Genomic DNA, 15,056 nt, shown 5'->3' on the forward strand with positions numbered 1-15,056 from the left:
TTATCATGAATATTTTAGTGAAATTAAAAATCTATTATCATAGGATATGTAGAAATTTCTTTTTCCTGCTATGGTAGCTGTTACAAATGGTCGATGCATGAATAGCTATAGATAATGAGTATGACAAATTTACTGTGGAGGCATGTCAAAGTTTGAAACTTTACTTGGATTGTCAATTCAGTCGAACTAGCTAGCATAATTTTATACGAGAAGTAACATAAATTGTAAGTTATTTTTTCAAATATTCCAGAAAGAATAAATTAATTTTAATTTGAGTTGAGGATGAGACAATAGCTTGACAAGAAGTAATACGAATTCTTGGACATGCAAGTTTTGCTCTAAAGTAACATCTAGAAGAATGTTTTTCTTCAAAACATCAAAAAGAATGATAGAAGATTCACCAAAATAAAGTATATAGTGGAAACTCATAAAAGAAGAAATAAATTTGAAAAGAATAAAATGAAGTAACTTATGGAGTAAGAAAATATTTGCGAAGTATCAAAGTCCCGCTATATATGTTTATATGATAATCAGTGAGTGTGATTTTAGTAGTTGCATAATATTAACAATAAATTGTAGCCCTTAGAACTTTTTATAATGAATTGGCAAGATATCCAAAGTTCCAAACCCCTAAACCGAATTAATAATTATCAAATTTAAGAACATTTTAAAAAAAATAATTTATAGCAAATACATCTTTTGAATATTATTTACTTATATTTTTTTTTTTAAATATTTCTTATGGAATACATCGTAACGTGTGTGCCTAAGAACTAGTATATTATTACAAAAGAGAACAGGGAGTAACATGCTTTTTAGCCAGAATGTAACTATAAAGACCAACAAGGGTTGTGGTGGAGTGGTAAATACTCATTCATCCTTAATCAGAGGTCTCGGGTTTGAGTCCCTGGATATGAAATCGCCTTTGTTAGGGAGCGTTTTACCCCCAATGTGAAACTTTTCGGTACGAATCCAAATTTAATCGAACCTCATTGTGAATACGGGACACTGGATAGAAACAAAAAAAAAAACTAAGCGTAAAGAATGCAGGACTTAGCCAGTCATACTGCAAAAAGCTTTTGAATATTCAATAAAAGACAAGAAGGAAAAAGAAGAAAAGAAGAAGGGAGAAAGGGATAAAGCTAACTCGAAGTTTAGTGTGAGATAAAGGGGACAGCAAAAAGTGACGCAAAATCCAGAAGAAAGGCAGAGATCAGCAACAGCATCGATGTCATCGTCTGACAATTTCTGCTCAGTTCATTAGTCCACGTGTCAGTTCCCTATTGAATTTGTTTTTTTTTAATTATCAAATATTGTAACTAACTTTTGCAACTAAAATATTCATTAAAATTATAAAAATATTTAGCTTAGAACTCATAAAGTTTATTATTTGGACCCACCTATGATCCACTAAGTGGAGTAACGCTCCCTCTACAAAAATAATTTCTTAAAATTTTAATGTTTTCGTTTAACGAGTCTCATACGAAACAAATTTTATTTTAATTAATGGAAATCTCAGTGTGAATACTTAACATCGGAAGAAAAATGAAAAAACTTTTTTCACACTATAATAGAAAGATCTGAATTGAGTATGGACCAGGTGGAGTATTGGACTAGGCCCAGAGCAAAATGGTGCCAAACTATATGACACACACCAATAATTTTATAGGCTTTTCAGTAAGAAGATATCACGTGGGAATACAGAGGAAAATAATAAAGGAAATGAGGGGACCGAACAGCATTTAATGAATGCACCAGTTGCGACAGCGGCTCCTATGGTCGCGATTGCCCTCTTCTTTCGCTCCTCAATTTTCTAACTTTATTCTTTTACTGTATCAATTACAATATAGTAAAACTATATTAAAGAACTTTTTTTTTGCTGCCTGGTGTGTACATAGGGCAAGGATGTACGATCAACTCGCGCTTCCTATTAAAACTAAGAATTATAAACTCGTTAAATACAGTAATGTAGTGCTCGTGTAGTTCAGAAGATCTATGAGCATGTATAATTAAGGAGTTTGTTAGGTTTAACTTGACCGAAGATACTCTTAATAACATGATATGATATTATTTGTTTTGCACAATCTCGTACGATTTTTTTTAAAATGTCGCATTCCATTAAGAGATCTCTACACTTTATATGTATGTTTCCAATCTTTTCAGCTACCAATGTGAGATTTGTTCGCACACCAACAATCTCCCCCTCGAACTAAGTTTCACGCCCGCAACTAGCTTTTTCTCGCCATACTTGTCCTGTCGAATCTGAGCTCTGATATCAGTTGTTGGGCTTAACCAGCACATTGATACTCTTAACATGGTGTGATATTGTACGTTTTGAGCCAAACCCGCGCAATTTTCCCCAAAAAGACGTCACAATATTAAGAGATTTCTATACCTTATACGTAGATTCTCAATCATTTCGATATCAATGTGGGACTTTTGTTCGCATAATGCGTGAGAACAACATTTTTTTCCGACACCAAATCGAGTTTATTGACAAAAATCTGACCTTGGTAAACCATTTTGGTTACATCCTCCACTAGACAATTAATTGATTAAGATGTCACAATTTGAATCGTATAGCTCTACTCTTTTTATAATAGCACTATCAATTCTGAAAATTGGAGAGAACATCATTGACAGATAACTGTCGCTACAGGGATGAATTTACAGCTTAACTCATATAATCATTATATCGTTTATGATTTCTTTAGCCATTACAGCATGATTTAATAGGTAATGGAGACATACCATGTGTCAAATCGTGTACCCAAATAATTTTATCAGTTATTTAGATTAACGACTTGTATAAAACAATTCATTAACATCGTTAAGGATATACCTTTTTTGTACTATGTCGTACTTGTATATATAATCTTTTGTACGTAAGCCTTATTACTAAATTAGGGTTAACTAATATATATTCTGATACAATTTATCGCTTAACATAAATTAACATGATTTGGTGGTCCAAGTAAATTTTAATCCATCGCAAGACTTAATATTAAGGTAATACGAGTTGGTGATGGAACTAGGTATTCAATCGAATCCCCGGTATATCTTTCATTGCTGCTGCAGACTGCCCTAACAAATATAAAATTGGTCGCTCGGTCGAAACTAATTGAATTCTCTAGCTAAAAAGTATATAAAATATGTATATTTTTTAGTATATAATACACATATAAAATAAATTGTCGGCTATTATTTTTGGGAGCACCTAAAATATACATTTCTCAATGAAAAACCCAATACATGGGCAGGAGTATGATCCATAATAAATGGACCTTATTGGGCCGAGATTCATTCACTCTGAAGGTAAAAATTGCACGAGGTGTCCTATTTAGTCGCCCCCATTTAACTTATAACCACTTTTTAAAAAAGTTTTAACTTGTACCCGTTTTTTAAACAATTTCAGGCATCTTTCTCCTCATCCTTCTTCTCCTTCGTTTTCTTCTTCTCCTTCTCCTCCTTCTTCTTCTTCTTCTTCTTCTTCGGGTGATAATGATTTTATACGATGGTTGTAAACATATTTTAATGTAGTTTATAATATTTTACAATGGTGAGCTGTTATGACGCTTTATTTTTTGCTATTGCTTAGGGTTTCTTCTCTTCTTTTTCTTAATTGCAAAATGGGTTCATTAGATTTATTATTGTTTTGACAAATTGATGATTGAGGTTTGTTCCTGATAATATTTGGAGGTTATGTTTCAAATTTGAGCTCATTTGGAGTAAATTTAGGTATTAAATCGTAAATTGGATTGTTATAGTTCGAAGAACAAATTTCTATTTCTGGGCAATTTGCACTTCAGGCTTATTTGGCCTTAAGTGCATAAAAAGGTAGGTTGCACTTCAAACCTTTTGGCCTTAAGCGCATCTGAAGTATAATTTTTTACTTCAGACTTATTGGCCTTAAGTGTAGCAAAACGTTTGTTGCACTTCAGACCTTTTGGCCTTAAGTGCATCTAAAGTGCAATTTTTCACTTCAGACTTATTGGCCTTAAGTGTAGCAAAACGTTTGTTGCACTTCAGACCTTTTGGCCTTAAGTGCATCTGAAGTGCAATTTTTCACTTCAAACTTATTGGCCTTAAGTGTTGCAAAACGTTTGTTGCACTTCAGACTTTTTGGCCTTAAGTGCATCTGAAGTGCAATTTTTCACTTCAGACTTATTGGCCTTAAGTGCATGAAACCATTGGTTACACTTCAGACCTATTTGGCATTAAGTACATCTGAAGTGCAATTTTTCACTTCAGACTTATTGGCCTTAAGTGAATGAAAACGTTTGTTGCACTTAAGACTTTTTGGCCTTAAGTGCATCTGAAGTGCAATTTTTCACTTCAGACTTATTGGCCTTAAGTGCATCAGAAGTGTAATTTTTTACTTCAGACTTATTAGACTTAAGTGTATGAAACCATTGGTTGCACTTCAGACCTATTTGGCCTTAAGTGCATTTGAAGTGCAATTTTTTCACTTCAAACTAATTTTTTTTTAACTTCAGACCCGATAAGTCTGAAGTTGATCGTAAAATGGATACGCTTGCAAATGTTTTTGCAAAGTGGGTATAAGTTCAAGTGTGACCTCAAAACCGGGTATAGATGCAAAAGCCCCACTCTGAAGGGATCTTATAAAATTGTGGGCCTTTTCTTTGGCCCACTAATATTTGGACATGGGCCTAGGGAATTCTTCCGTAAAAAGTGTATGGGCCGCTATATTTGGTCGTCCCCATTTAACCTATACCTATATTTTTAAAATTATTTAATATATACCCTAATTTTGACAACTTCAGACACCTCATCTTCTTCCTCCTGACCTATGCGCTCCTTTCTTCCTCCTCTTCTTTTCCTCTTCTTCTTTTCTCTCTCAAACACACGAGACTTTGATTGGATATGAAGTATACAATGATCTAGCAGTAAGGTATGAGTTTTGAATTAAAGTCACCATTAAAGGACCTTTAAAACTCAAATCAATAATTGAGATGTTGAAGATCTAATCTTGAAATCATCTGCGTATTTAAATATGAAATTTCAAGTTTGTTAATTCAAAATTATTTGACTAAAATCCTTGGACCTGCATTCCTTGTTGGAAACGTGATTGAGTTTTGTCCGGGAGCGTGAAACTCGAAGAAGCATCCGGAGCTCAATTATTGAACGTGTTCAAAGATACGAGTCTGAAGTCTGGGACTGCAGGGCCAAACTTTCTCTAAAGTTTGCAATTGTCATGCCAGACTTCAGCAATTGTCATGCTAGACTTCAGCAATTGTCACGCTAGACTTCAGAAAAAATTATCTGAAGTTCAAATATAACAAGCTAATTTTGTCTGAAGTTTGCACTATAAATTAAAGAACTTCAGACTAATTTGTTTGAAGTTTGCACTATGAAGTAAAACTGATGGCTTTAATACGTTCACTCTACAGTAATTGTTGAATAGACGTAGTTGCCTGTGTCTCTTCAACAAACCAAGCTCCACATACATTATTTTCAAGCTTTTGCTATGAAGAGGCTTTATCTCACTTATTCTTTAATTCTTAGAAGCTCCGTTGATCTTAAATTATTCGCCAACTCTTCACAGGGGCCACAATTAGAGGGCTACTGTATAGTCTGTATTAGGGGTGTACAAAAAAAACCGATTACCTTTGCAAGTTAGGCCAAACTTCATGTGATAATATTTTGAAGTTTTGCTTTAATAAGACCACACTTCAGGCAAAAAAATTCTGAAGTTCAAACTTTAGACATACACGATTGAAGCTTTACAACAGAATCTTTGCATTATGAACTGAAGTTTGTTCTTGCACTATGAACTGAAGTTTGCCTGATTGGCTTTGCAAGTCAGGCCAAACTTCAGGCAAAAATATTTGAAGTTTTGCTTTGATAAGGCTACACTTTAGGCAAAAAATTCTGAAGTTCAAACTTCAGACACAAATTTTTGCTACTTCAGGCCCGTATGTATGAAGTTACCCGAAAAGTGGATAGACTTATTGACCTTAAGTGCATCTGAAGTGCAATTTTTTACTTCAGACTTATTAGCCTTAAGTGCATGAAACCATTGGTTGCACTTCAGACCTATTTGGCCTTAAGTGCATTTGAAGTACAATTTTTTCACTTCAAACTAATTTGTTTTAACTTCAGACCCGATAAGTCTGAAGTTGATCGTAAAGTGGGTACGCTTGCAAATTTTTTTGCAAAGTGGGTATAGGTTCAATTGTGATCCCAAAATCGGATATAGATGCAAAAGTCCCAATTCTTCTTCCTTTGCAGTGACTCGATTTACTTTTTTGGTTGTTACAAAAGGAATGGCTCCTTCCAAAATTTGAAAATAATTTAACTTAAATTTTTTTATGTTATCCTTAATGATCAGCTCCATACAAATATTATGACATATTTAAGACCAGAAGTTTCAAAAGTCTTAGGGTCACTCAAGTATTATGACATATTTAACATCAGAAGTCTTAAAAACGCTTTATTTTGATGATTTTATCTTACTCTCTGTGCCCGACAGAGCAAGGTTTAAAATAAAACGAGAGTAAATGATTTTTAAGCGCTTTCGTTTGTTTACAAATTGTTCTGAATTGAAAAAAATGGAGATTGTTATTTGTTTTATACTTCAAGAGCTTTTTAAGTTGTACATAATTCAACTGAAATATTTCATAAATTAAATTAGTTTTGTAATTTTTTTTCTTATAGTTAGATATGAAGAATGCCTTGAATTTGGGCTATGATAGTTAAGATCATTTTCTGTTATCTCCAGCGGAGCAGTATCACAGCAAGTTGGAGAATAAGATTTGGTTTCTATTTGTTATATTAACCATGCATATTATAAGTGACTTAGCTGTAGATTTTTTATTATCATTTTCTTTCCTTTAAACTTTGAAAACTATAGTTTACTCAATACATAATAGCAGGAACAAGTATAAAACTAAAGTTTAAAACTTCCCATATATAAACAATTTCGGATATTTAAAAACTTAATTTCGAATTATTTGTTGATTTTCAAATATTTGTGAATTAAATTGTGAACAAAATCTTTTCTTACTCTAGGGGATTTGTTTTTTCTCTAACTTTGTGTTCTATGAACTTTAACTGTTGTAAATCTTTTTTAAATTCATAGTAATTTAAACAAGGATAAGATTAAAGAAGATGCTACATAGAAAAGCTTGCGGTAATTGTGAACTTAAATATGAAATATATCCTTGATTCTTAATTTTTGTGAATTAAATTATGAACATATATTTATTCAATTCAGAGAAGGGTCAAAAATATCCCTTTACTATGCGAAAATGATCATTTGTACCCCCATTATACTACCGATTCATTACAGCCCCTGACGTTATAGAATTGGAACAAAAATACCCTTTTGCCGTTAGGCCCCTCTACTATGACCAACATCATCCCACATGTCGTGATATTTTGCTTAGGTAGATGTCATATGGCATGGTATCTCACGGCTCCAATCCATTTCATTCCTCCCACTTTTTTTTCCTCCCCTTTAATTTTTACAAATTGCCCAATGTACAATAATTGATGAACAAATAAGGAGTACATGTGACTCCTTTCTTTTTTTTTGGATGAGCACTGATTTTTTCTGGATGAGAATTTTGTTTGAACTGGACCAACGTCAGCCAGGCAACTGGTTGCCAATCTCCAAAGTACTCTCCAGTGTTATATATGCATTTTTTTAAAATTCAATTAATTCCTATTTTTGAGAATTTAACATAAATTTACAAGAAAAATATAGAAAACCCACACAGTATATAGGTATACCTAAAAAAAAAAAAATATAATAGACCTCATAAAAATGAAGTATATCTATACAGAGAAATATTTTGAGTCTTGATGTTTTGTAAAATAAATAGATAACACAAAGTATTCAATTTCTTCCGTATATTTGACCTAAAATATAACATAAAATATAATAGGCTGAATACATATGAAGCCCCTTGAACTTGTCCATTTTTTCTTTAGACACTTGAACTAAAAGGTGTACCTGTTGGACACCTCAACTCAAATCATATTGTGCAATTGAACACACATTGATGACATGGCTTAGCATGTGTAATACACTCTCTTTTCAGAGAGTGAAAAGTCCTAACCTTTATTTTATATTTTTTTACTTTTGTCTCCTTCAACCTCAAATTTGCCACCACCATCCCTACCACCTCAAAAATAAAAAATCCCTTTATTTGTTTTAGTTTTTTTTTTTTTTTTTGGTTCCACAGTTACTTCTCCTCTTCATCATATAAAACTTGTCTTACTCCTTTTTATCAAAATTATCTTAATTAAAACTAATAAACCTCATACATGGAAACGAGAAAAGCTAGGCACCTACAAAATTGTCCTTTGCTTCTAACTCAAAAACTATCCATTAAATTTTGACTTCTACCTTAGCCACAACTATTTGTTCTTCGTCTCGAGAAATTAAGAATGGAGCGATGCGAACATAAAAGAACAAAATATATAGGTGGAAAAAATTTGTCATTCAGCACCAAGGAAGAATTAGCTTAACCAATTTTTTGGTCCCTTCCAATTATGTCATTCAACAGAAGATCAAATTAGTGGAAGGAGGACGATTCACGGACCACTATCGGTACCGTTACTGCCGACACCATTTCCATCACTTTTCCCTAAAACCACCACTGCCACCCTAACCGGCGAAATTCAAACCACCGGCGAATACCTTCTTCTTTCTTCCTCACATATATAAAACCCATTTCTTTCAAATAACCTACTTATATAACCATTGACACGCCTATTCGTGAATGCTTTGAAGGTTTTATTGGGTATGGCATGATTAAAAGTTGAACAAGTTTGATCCCATCAATCAACAAGATTCATAGATCTCTCTGCTAGAAATTAAGCTTAAAATGACAATGTAAAATATAGTATAAAAGAATATAGAATGGAGTACATTGGAATGATGAAGTTGGACTGCAGTGGGTAGCTATTTAATCAAAAAATGGGGTAGTTTGCTGCTGCTGGTGTTTTCACGTGGGGATTGGGTATTTAATGAAGGAGCCTAAAGGGAAGGTGGAAGAAAAAGGTGAGCTGATGTGTCATTTTCTTATTTGTAACACTGCCACGTCAACCGCATTTGAACCTCACACATGAAGTATTTTGGATTGCTACCAAAAAATGTGTTCAATTGACACAATATAATTTACTTGTTCAGTAGGTACATCTTTTAGTTTAAGTGTCTAAATAGAAAAAATAGGCAAGTTTAAGGGGCTACATATGCATTTAGACAATATAATATAACTAAAATGTAATACCAACTAAATGACATCGCATATTTGCATTGAACTGAAACGAGCTTGAATAGAACGATACATGACCCGATATACGAAGCATCTCGCATTCACGTAGGGTCCGAGGAAGGGCCGCACACCAAAGAGTGCGATGTAAGAAACCTACCCTGATGCAAGTATCACTAACTGATTTCACAACTCGAATCCGTGACCTATAAGTCACAGGGAGACAATTTTATCGTTGCTCCAAGACTCCCCTTCAATGACATGAGAATTCAACTGGGCGACCTCAACTTACTTGCGATTGAAGTGTAGTTGTTTCTTTGAAAAGGAGTGAGCACGTGAATAGTAGAACAGCCAGCAAGAACATGTAAGAGGCTTGGTAAAATCTGAACTTTGCAACATTTGAGTACAGATTTAAGTTGCTAGTGTTGGATGTAATGCAACTCCAATCTCTTTAAATGAAACACAAAATATTTGCAGTGTGGCAAGATCAATCCTCTTTGAAGAGAAAACATTCAAAATCATGTTGCAAATATGCAAATTAGTGTATCTAAAAGCTACAACTCCATTGACACTAAGACTAATAAAAATATATTGAAGGCCAAATAAAGGGGGTAAAAATGAAACCTAGCCATCTACTATATCTAGTTCAGTTTTTACATAAGAGGAACTGCTTTATCAAACATTGATTCAAAGCTTTTCCTTCTGACCTCCAATCAATTATCTAATCTAGACACCTAAGATTCAACATTTGTACATCGACACATAACGCGAGTAGCCACCATACCAGCAGAACCACCCATGACCCCATCGAAAATAAAACAATAAACTAAAATTAAGCTCCTAACTAAAAGTATAATCATCTCTTCAGTATACATCAAACAAATAGCTACTCATTGGAACAAACTCTGGCGCCGGTGACATTGGAGGGCCCTCTACGATCACACTGTGAGGTTCCTCGAGTGCAGATGTTTCTCCATACAGAGCTTTTTTTCTCATCTCTACGACTTTCCTGTGAGAGTTTGAGTGCAAAGTTGGAACAAATGTAGGACTAGCAGCAGGTCGGTACTCTGGGAATAGACGCCCTGACCGATAGCGAACTCCACAGGCATTGCATAATGTCTTTGGTCCCAATGGTCCCTCTCTCCACTGAGGTGTCTTCGTGACTTGACAATGTGTGCATTTTTTGAAACTAGACTGTTGCGTGGAGGTTGTCTTCTTCTTGGTAACATCTGCTATCTGTGGCACTGATAGCAGTGACATCTTTCTCTTCTTCTCTTTACCCTTTCTAGCATCACAAGTCTTCTTGGATGCAAATCTTGTAGCAGATATGGGAGGCATCAAAATCCATGGATTAAGAGCTGAAGATCGCGGACGCTTGGAGCGTGGACGTACGGGAATGGCAATGTCATGTTTGATGGATATGCTCTTTCCACCAGAGCAGGAGTTGCTGCTTTCAAGAACTGAAACCGGGCTTTGCGTCTGGAAAATACCACTTCCCTGGCCTTCAGTAACTTTGATCTGATAAGGTAGCGCTTAATTAGGAACGTATGTGATATATAAATGACAAGCAGCTTTTCTGCACTACCACTCTTTTAAGAGTTGATTACAACAGCTTACAAAGAAAAACTATGAGAAACAAAAGAACTAAGAAGTTACATGCGTAACTGCGTTCAGCTTTTACAAAAATATCTGGCCGGATTCACTATTTACTTTTCCTAGTCAGTATACATAGATTACACACTGATTATACGCGGTTATACACATATTATACATGAATTACACATAATATTATACATCCACTCAGAGGCGGAGCCAGGATTTGAAGTTTATGGGTTTGGGATTCTAGTTCTTTTAAGTTACTGGGTTTTAAAATAATGATTTGTACATATTCCATAAATTTCACAAGATAAATACAGAGTCTACAAAAACTACTAGGTTCGGCCGAACCCGTAAGCAAAGGGCTAGCTCCGCCACTGCATCCACCAGCTATTTCTAGTTTAAGAAGTCTTGTGGGCGGCTATTTGAGTTAATTCTTCTAATATCTTGATGGGCTTGCATGTTTAGATAAGCAATTCTACAAGGTGAGAATGTTCTGCTGCACTTTGAGAAACACAAATAAATGAACAAAACAGCTTAAAGAAAAGCATCATGTTAATCGCTAGCTATCAAGGTTTCAGAAGTTAAAATTAGTTTATTAACTTCAAACCTAGAAGAGAGACATGAATTACTTTATTAGGTGGAATTTTCAGAGAATTGCTTTTGTATTGTTTCAGTGCAACAGATTAGTTCTTTCTTCAGAGAAGCAAAAGACTGAGCAACAAGAATAATCTTCTCGTTTCTTAACCTTTATGGTCAGCAATTCAAGTACAAAGGTTCAATATGTTCTTCTATTAAACATACAAGTTACTCTTCTTCAGAAGATCAAAACTCCTTATGACAGATATCTTATGAAGAAAAAAGAATCGCCAAGAAAGATACAATAACATCTTTACTGACTCTGACAATCCCCATCTTCGCAGAAATTTGAGGTTCATTAATCTTTAAGAAGAACTAAAAATAGGGATAGGAAGTTCTTTAATATTTTCAACTGAAACTAAAGGTTAATTCAGCTAAAGTGACCGAGACTTTGACTCAATGCCGCTAGTTGTGATCACTCATAGTAACTTATATAAACCACATTACCAACTGCAAATTTCAAGCAAGCCAAGTACTTAGTTGATGAACTAGTTTTCTTACACGTTGATCATGGCACTATCCTTTAACCAGACACCATAGCAGATGATGGACGATAGCAATTGGAGTAGGTATTCTCCACCCAAGAATTTTCATTAGCAGAAGAGATGAAAAGGAACAGCTTGTAACCCAACATTTTATTGTAGCTTCTAGATAGGGACACTTGCGTTTTTTGGTATTACCTTTTCGATAAGGACACCATATCATTTTTCTTTAAATGAGGCACCAACTTAAGCAAGATTTAAATATATATATATTTCATCCTTCCATTTCAATCCCGTAACATTATGACAAGCTGGTACAGTATATTTCGCAGAATTCCATGTAACACAAGTTCTGGCCTTCGCTCATGCAGTTTTTACCAAGGAGCAACTAGGAGAAGCAGAAAACAGAAACCAAAAACAAAAAGAAACAGAGAGAGAGAGAGGGAGAAGAAGAAGTTAATATATTTTTAGAACAAGTGTTACAAGGAAACAAATAGAAAATCCTTTTTTCTCCTAAAACTGCACGATAGTTTGGAGAGAGCAAAGGACTACATTTGCAGAAAAAAGGCATAGGACAGATTGAAAGGAAAAGAAAATAGAAGCAAAGCCAACACAATCACCTTAGAATTACATTGTTTATTAGGAATCAAGCATGGGCATATCTTAACATTACATAAGCTGTTCTTTGTTTATCAAACCTTGGATTTCCAATACAAGAATGCCATTGCTTTCATATGTGAATCCATAATTGAAAACAGTAGAGGCTCGACAGGAACATAAAAAAAAAAGGGGGCATGCGTGAGTCGAACAAATTTAACCAGAAGTACCAACTTTCATGCTTTGACACTGCCCCTGGTTTATAGGCTTCCAAATAGAAGACATAGTTCACCCTTATTATCAGCAGCATTCTCATTAAAGAGCAACAATATAAACTACTAAAACCTCTTAACCATAAGTCTACGCCACCAACTTGCATATTTGTTTACAAAACAAAGAAACCAAAAACATACAACACAAAAGCATTCAACATAAACAAGCTTTACAAAAGAAAACTGAAAACTCACAGGATGATTGGAATTTGGCTCTGCCTTCACCCGACTGTTACCAATGTTGCCTTGAGGCACGGGCGGGAAAGCCATAAGAGCATCCGTCGGAATCGGTCCAAGAAACTTGGACTCACTAGCATCCCATTCTACACCTTGTCCATCTTCTTCCAAACTTTCCAAGGGAAAATCCAAGAAATTGAGTATATCATCAAAATCTTCATCAACAACAGGACCAGTTGGAATTCCATCCAAATAACCACAATGTCCAACCATAGTCATCTTCTGAGGTACAAAAAAAGATTATAACTTTATAACACCAAAAAAAACAGAACAAAATACTTATGACAATGATACCATTAAAGAGTATTTAAAAAGGACTCATGCACAAAATTCATACACGTAACTCACCATATAGATTATATTTTTTTTCCAAAATTATGTAGCACTATTTAAGTAAACGTGAACCTAACCTAGGAAATAGATTACTAAGGTTTATTTAAAGAGAAAAAAAGGGTAAATACTATACATAAGGTTGGATTAATATTACCTATTCAAATTTTATCCATATAAGGGTACACGAATTTTTGCTTATACAAAATCTTAGTAGGTAAGGAACAAAGTTGCAACATATTTGATACGTGTCTTTGTGCTATGTACTAAAATTGTACCAAAAATAGGATTCTAATTAGAATCCAATTATGAAATAGAATCTTCATCTAATTATGATAAAGTACTTATCACACTAATGAAAAAAATTAATTTTAAATACCCATTATATTAATCACTTTAAAATATAGACTAATTCTGCACCTGGATAAATCAAGAGAATGCTGCAGAAGGAGAATCTTTTGGTCTAAATAGAGTAATTGTTGACCAAATTAGGGAAAAACTGATAATTAAAAAAAACACGTGTTAATTATAAAATTAAGAAAAATAATCTTACTCCTAATAAAAACGACGACGTTTTGTCAGTCACTTTCCTAAACAGTACCATCAACTTCACATGACCAAAAAAACCTTTGCCCTAGCAAACTTAACAAGAGACAAACATGTCGGCTCAGTTCAGCAGCTAAAAAATATATGAAAAAAAGGCAATAAAATAGAAAAAATTAATTCCCAAGGAAAAAACTCAAAAGCTCAGTAATTTCAGTGACCCATTAAGCTAAATTAGCCATTTATACAAAAAAGTAGCAAAAATCTTCAAAAATATTTGACCCATTTTCTCAACACACCTTAAAAAGCTGGAAAAAAAACACAAGGTGAGTTTTTACCTTAAAAAGATGCAAACTTTAGTTAAAATAGTGAAATGGGTATGAGAAAAAAGAAGTGAATATTTTGCATGTGTACTTACCATAGAACAAAAACCCCTTAAACCCTTGAGTATGGCATTTGCACTTTATGGGGGAAGTTTAGTTTTGCAGAGAATAGACGAATAACAAAAAGATAGGGTAAGAAAGAGGATATAGATAAAGGGGAATAAGAAAAATAAAAGCTTTTTCTTTTTTTTTTTCTTTTTTTTTTTTATAACTTTTTTTCGAAATCTTTTTGTCTGAATTGGTGAGTATTTGGAGAGTTTGGATTTTCGAAATTCAGACTTTAAGTTTTCGTGAAAAAAGTAAATTAATGAAATAATGCAATTTGATAGGGTGAAGAGGAGGAGCAGGGAAGTGAAATGGTCGGCGGATCATGTGATTGTTTTGGAGGGAGAGACAAGTGATCTTATGACTTATGGTCTAATTTTAAGATAAATATTTATTTGCATATGATATTTATTGAACGACAACACGGTGCACAAAGTATATGATATTCACATAGAGTCGGGGAAAGGGTCACACAAGGTCAGGGAAAGGGCCGCACATAAGTGATGTGATGTAGACAGCCTAACTTAATACAAGTAAGTGGCTGCTTTTAAGGCTCGAACCGTAATCTATAAGCCACACAGTGATAATTTTATGGCAATTGCACAAATAGTCATTCTCAGAGATATTATTTAGAGATTAGCCAGTATTTATATTGTCCTAAAATTTTAAACTAAAAATCTTAACTTAACA

The 15,056-nt window shown here is 34.0% G+C and overlaps 1 protein-coding gene across 2 annotated transcripts; it reads right to left on the bottom strand.

The window, feature by feature from the left end:
* Nucleotides 1-9,847: 9,847 nt before the first annotated feature.
* LOC104113364 (GATA transcription factor 11-like) lies at nucleotides 9,848-14,651 on the bottom strand. Of its 2 annotated transcripts, none has more exons than XM_009623498.4 (3): nucleotides 14,357-14,651; nucleotides 13,024-13,287; nucleotides 9,848-10,760 (listed from the first exon to the last, which is right to left on the bottom strand). In XM_009623498.4, the coding sequence occupies exons 1-3, from the start codon at nucleotides 14,357-14,359 to the stop codon at nucleotides 10,107-10,109; spliced, it is 921 nt and encodes a 306-aa protein (XP_009621793.1). In that variant the 5' UTR covers nucleotides 14,360-14,651; the 3' UTR covers nucleotides 9,848-10,106. The 2 variants fall into 2 exon arrangements, with proteins under 2 accessions (XP_009621793.1, XP_009621794.1); XM_009623499.4 differs by having other exon boundaries at nucleotides 13,024-13,284; nucleotides 14,357-14,494.
* Between the last annotated feature and the right edge of the window lie 405 nt (nucleotides 14,652-15,056).

This window comes from Nicotiana tomentosiformis, chromosome 11 (assembly GCF_000390325.3).
Source record: "Nicotiana tomentosiformis chromosome 11, ASM39032v3, whole genome shotgun sequence".
Taxonomy (NCBI): Eukaryota; Viridiplantae; Streptophyta; class Magnoliopsida; order Solanales; family Solanaceae; genus Nicotiana; species Nicotiana tomentosiformis.

Bases quoted from the DNA above. Each gene is read 5' to 3' on its own strand.
- LOC104113364 (XM_009623498.4), bottom strand. The intron at 10,761-13,023 runs GTGAGTTTTCAG...CTACCTTATCAG, and splicing joins AGCCAAATTCCAATCATCCT to ATCAAAGTTACTGAAGGCCA.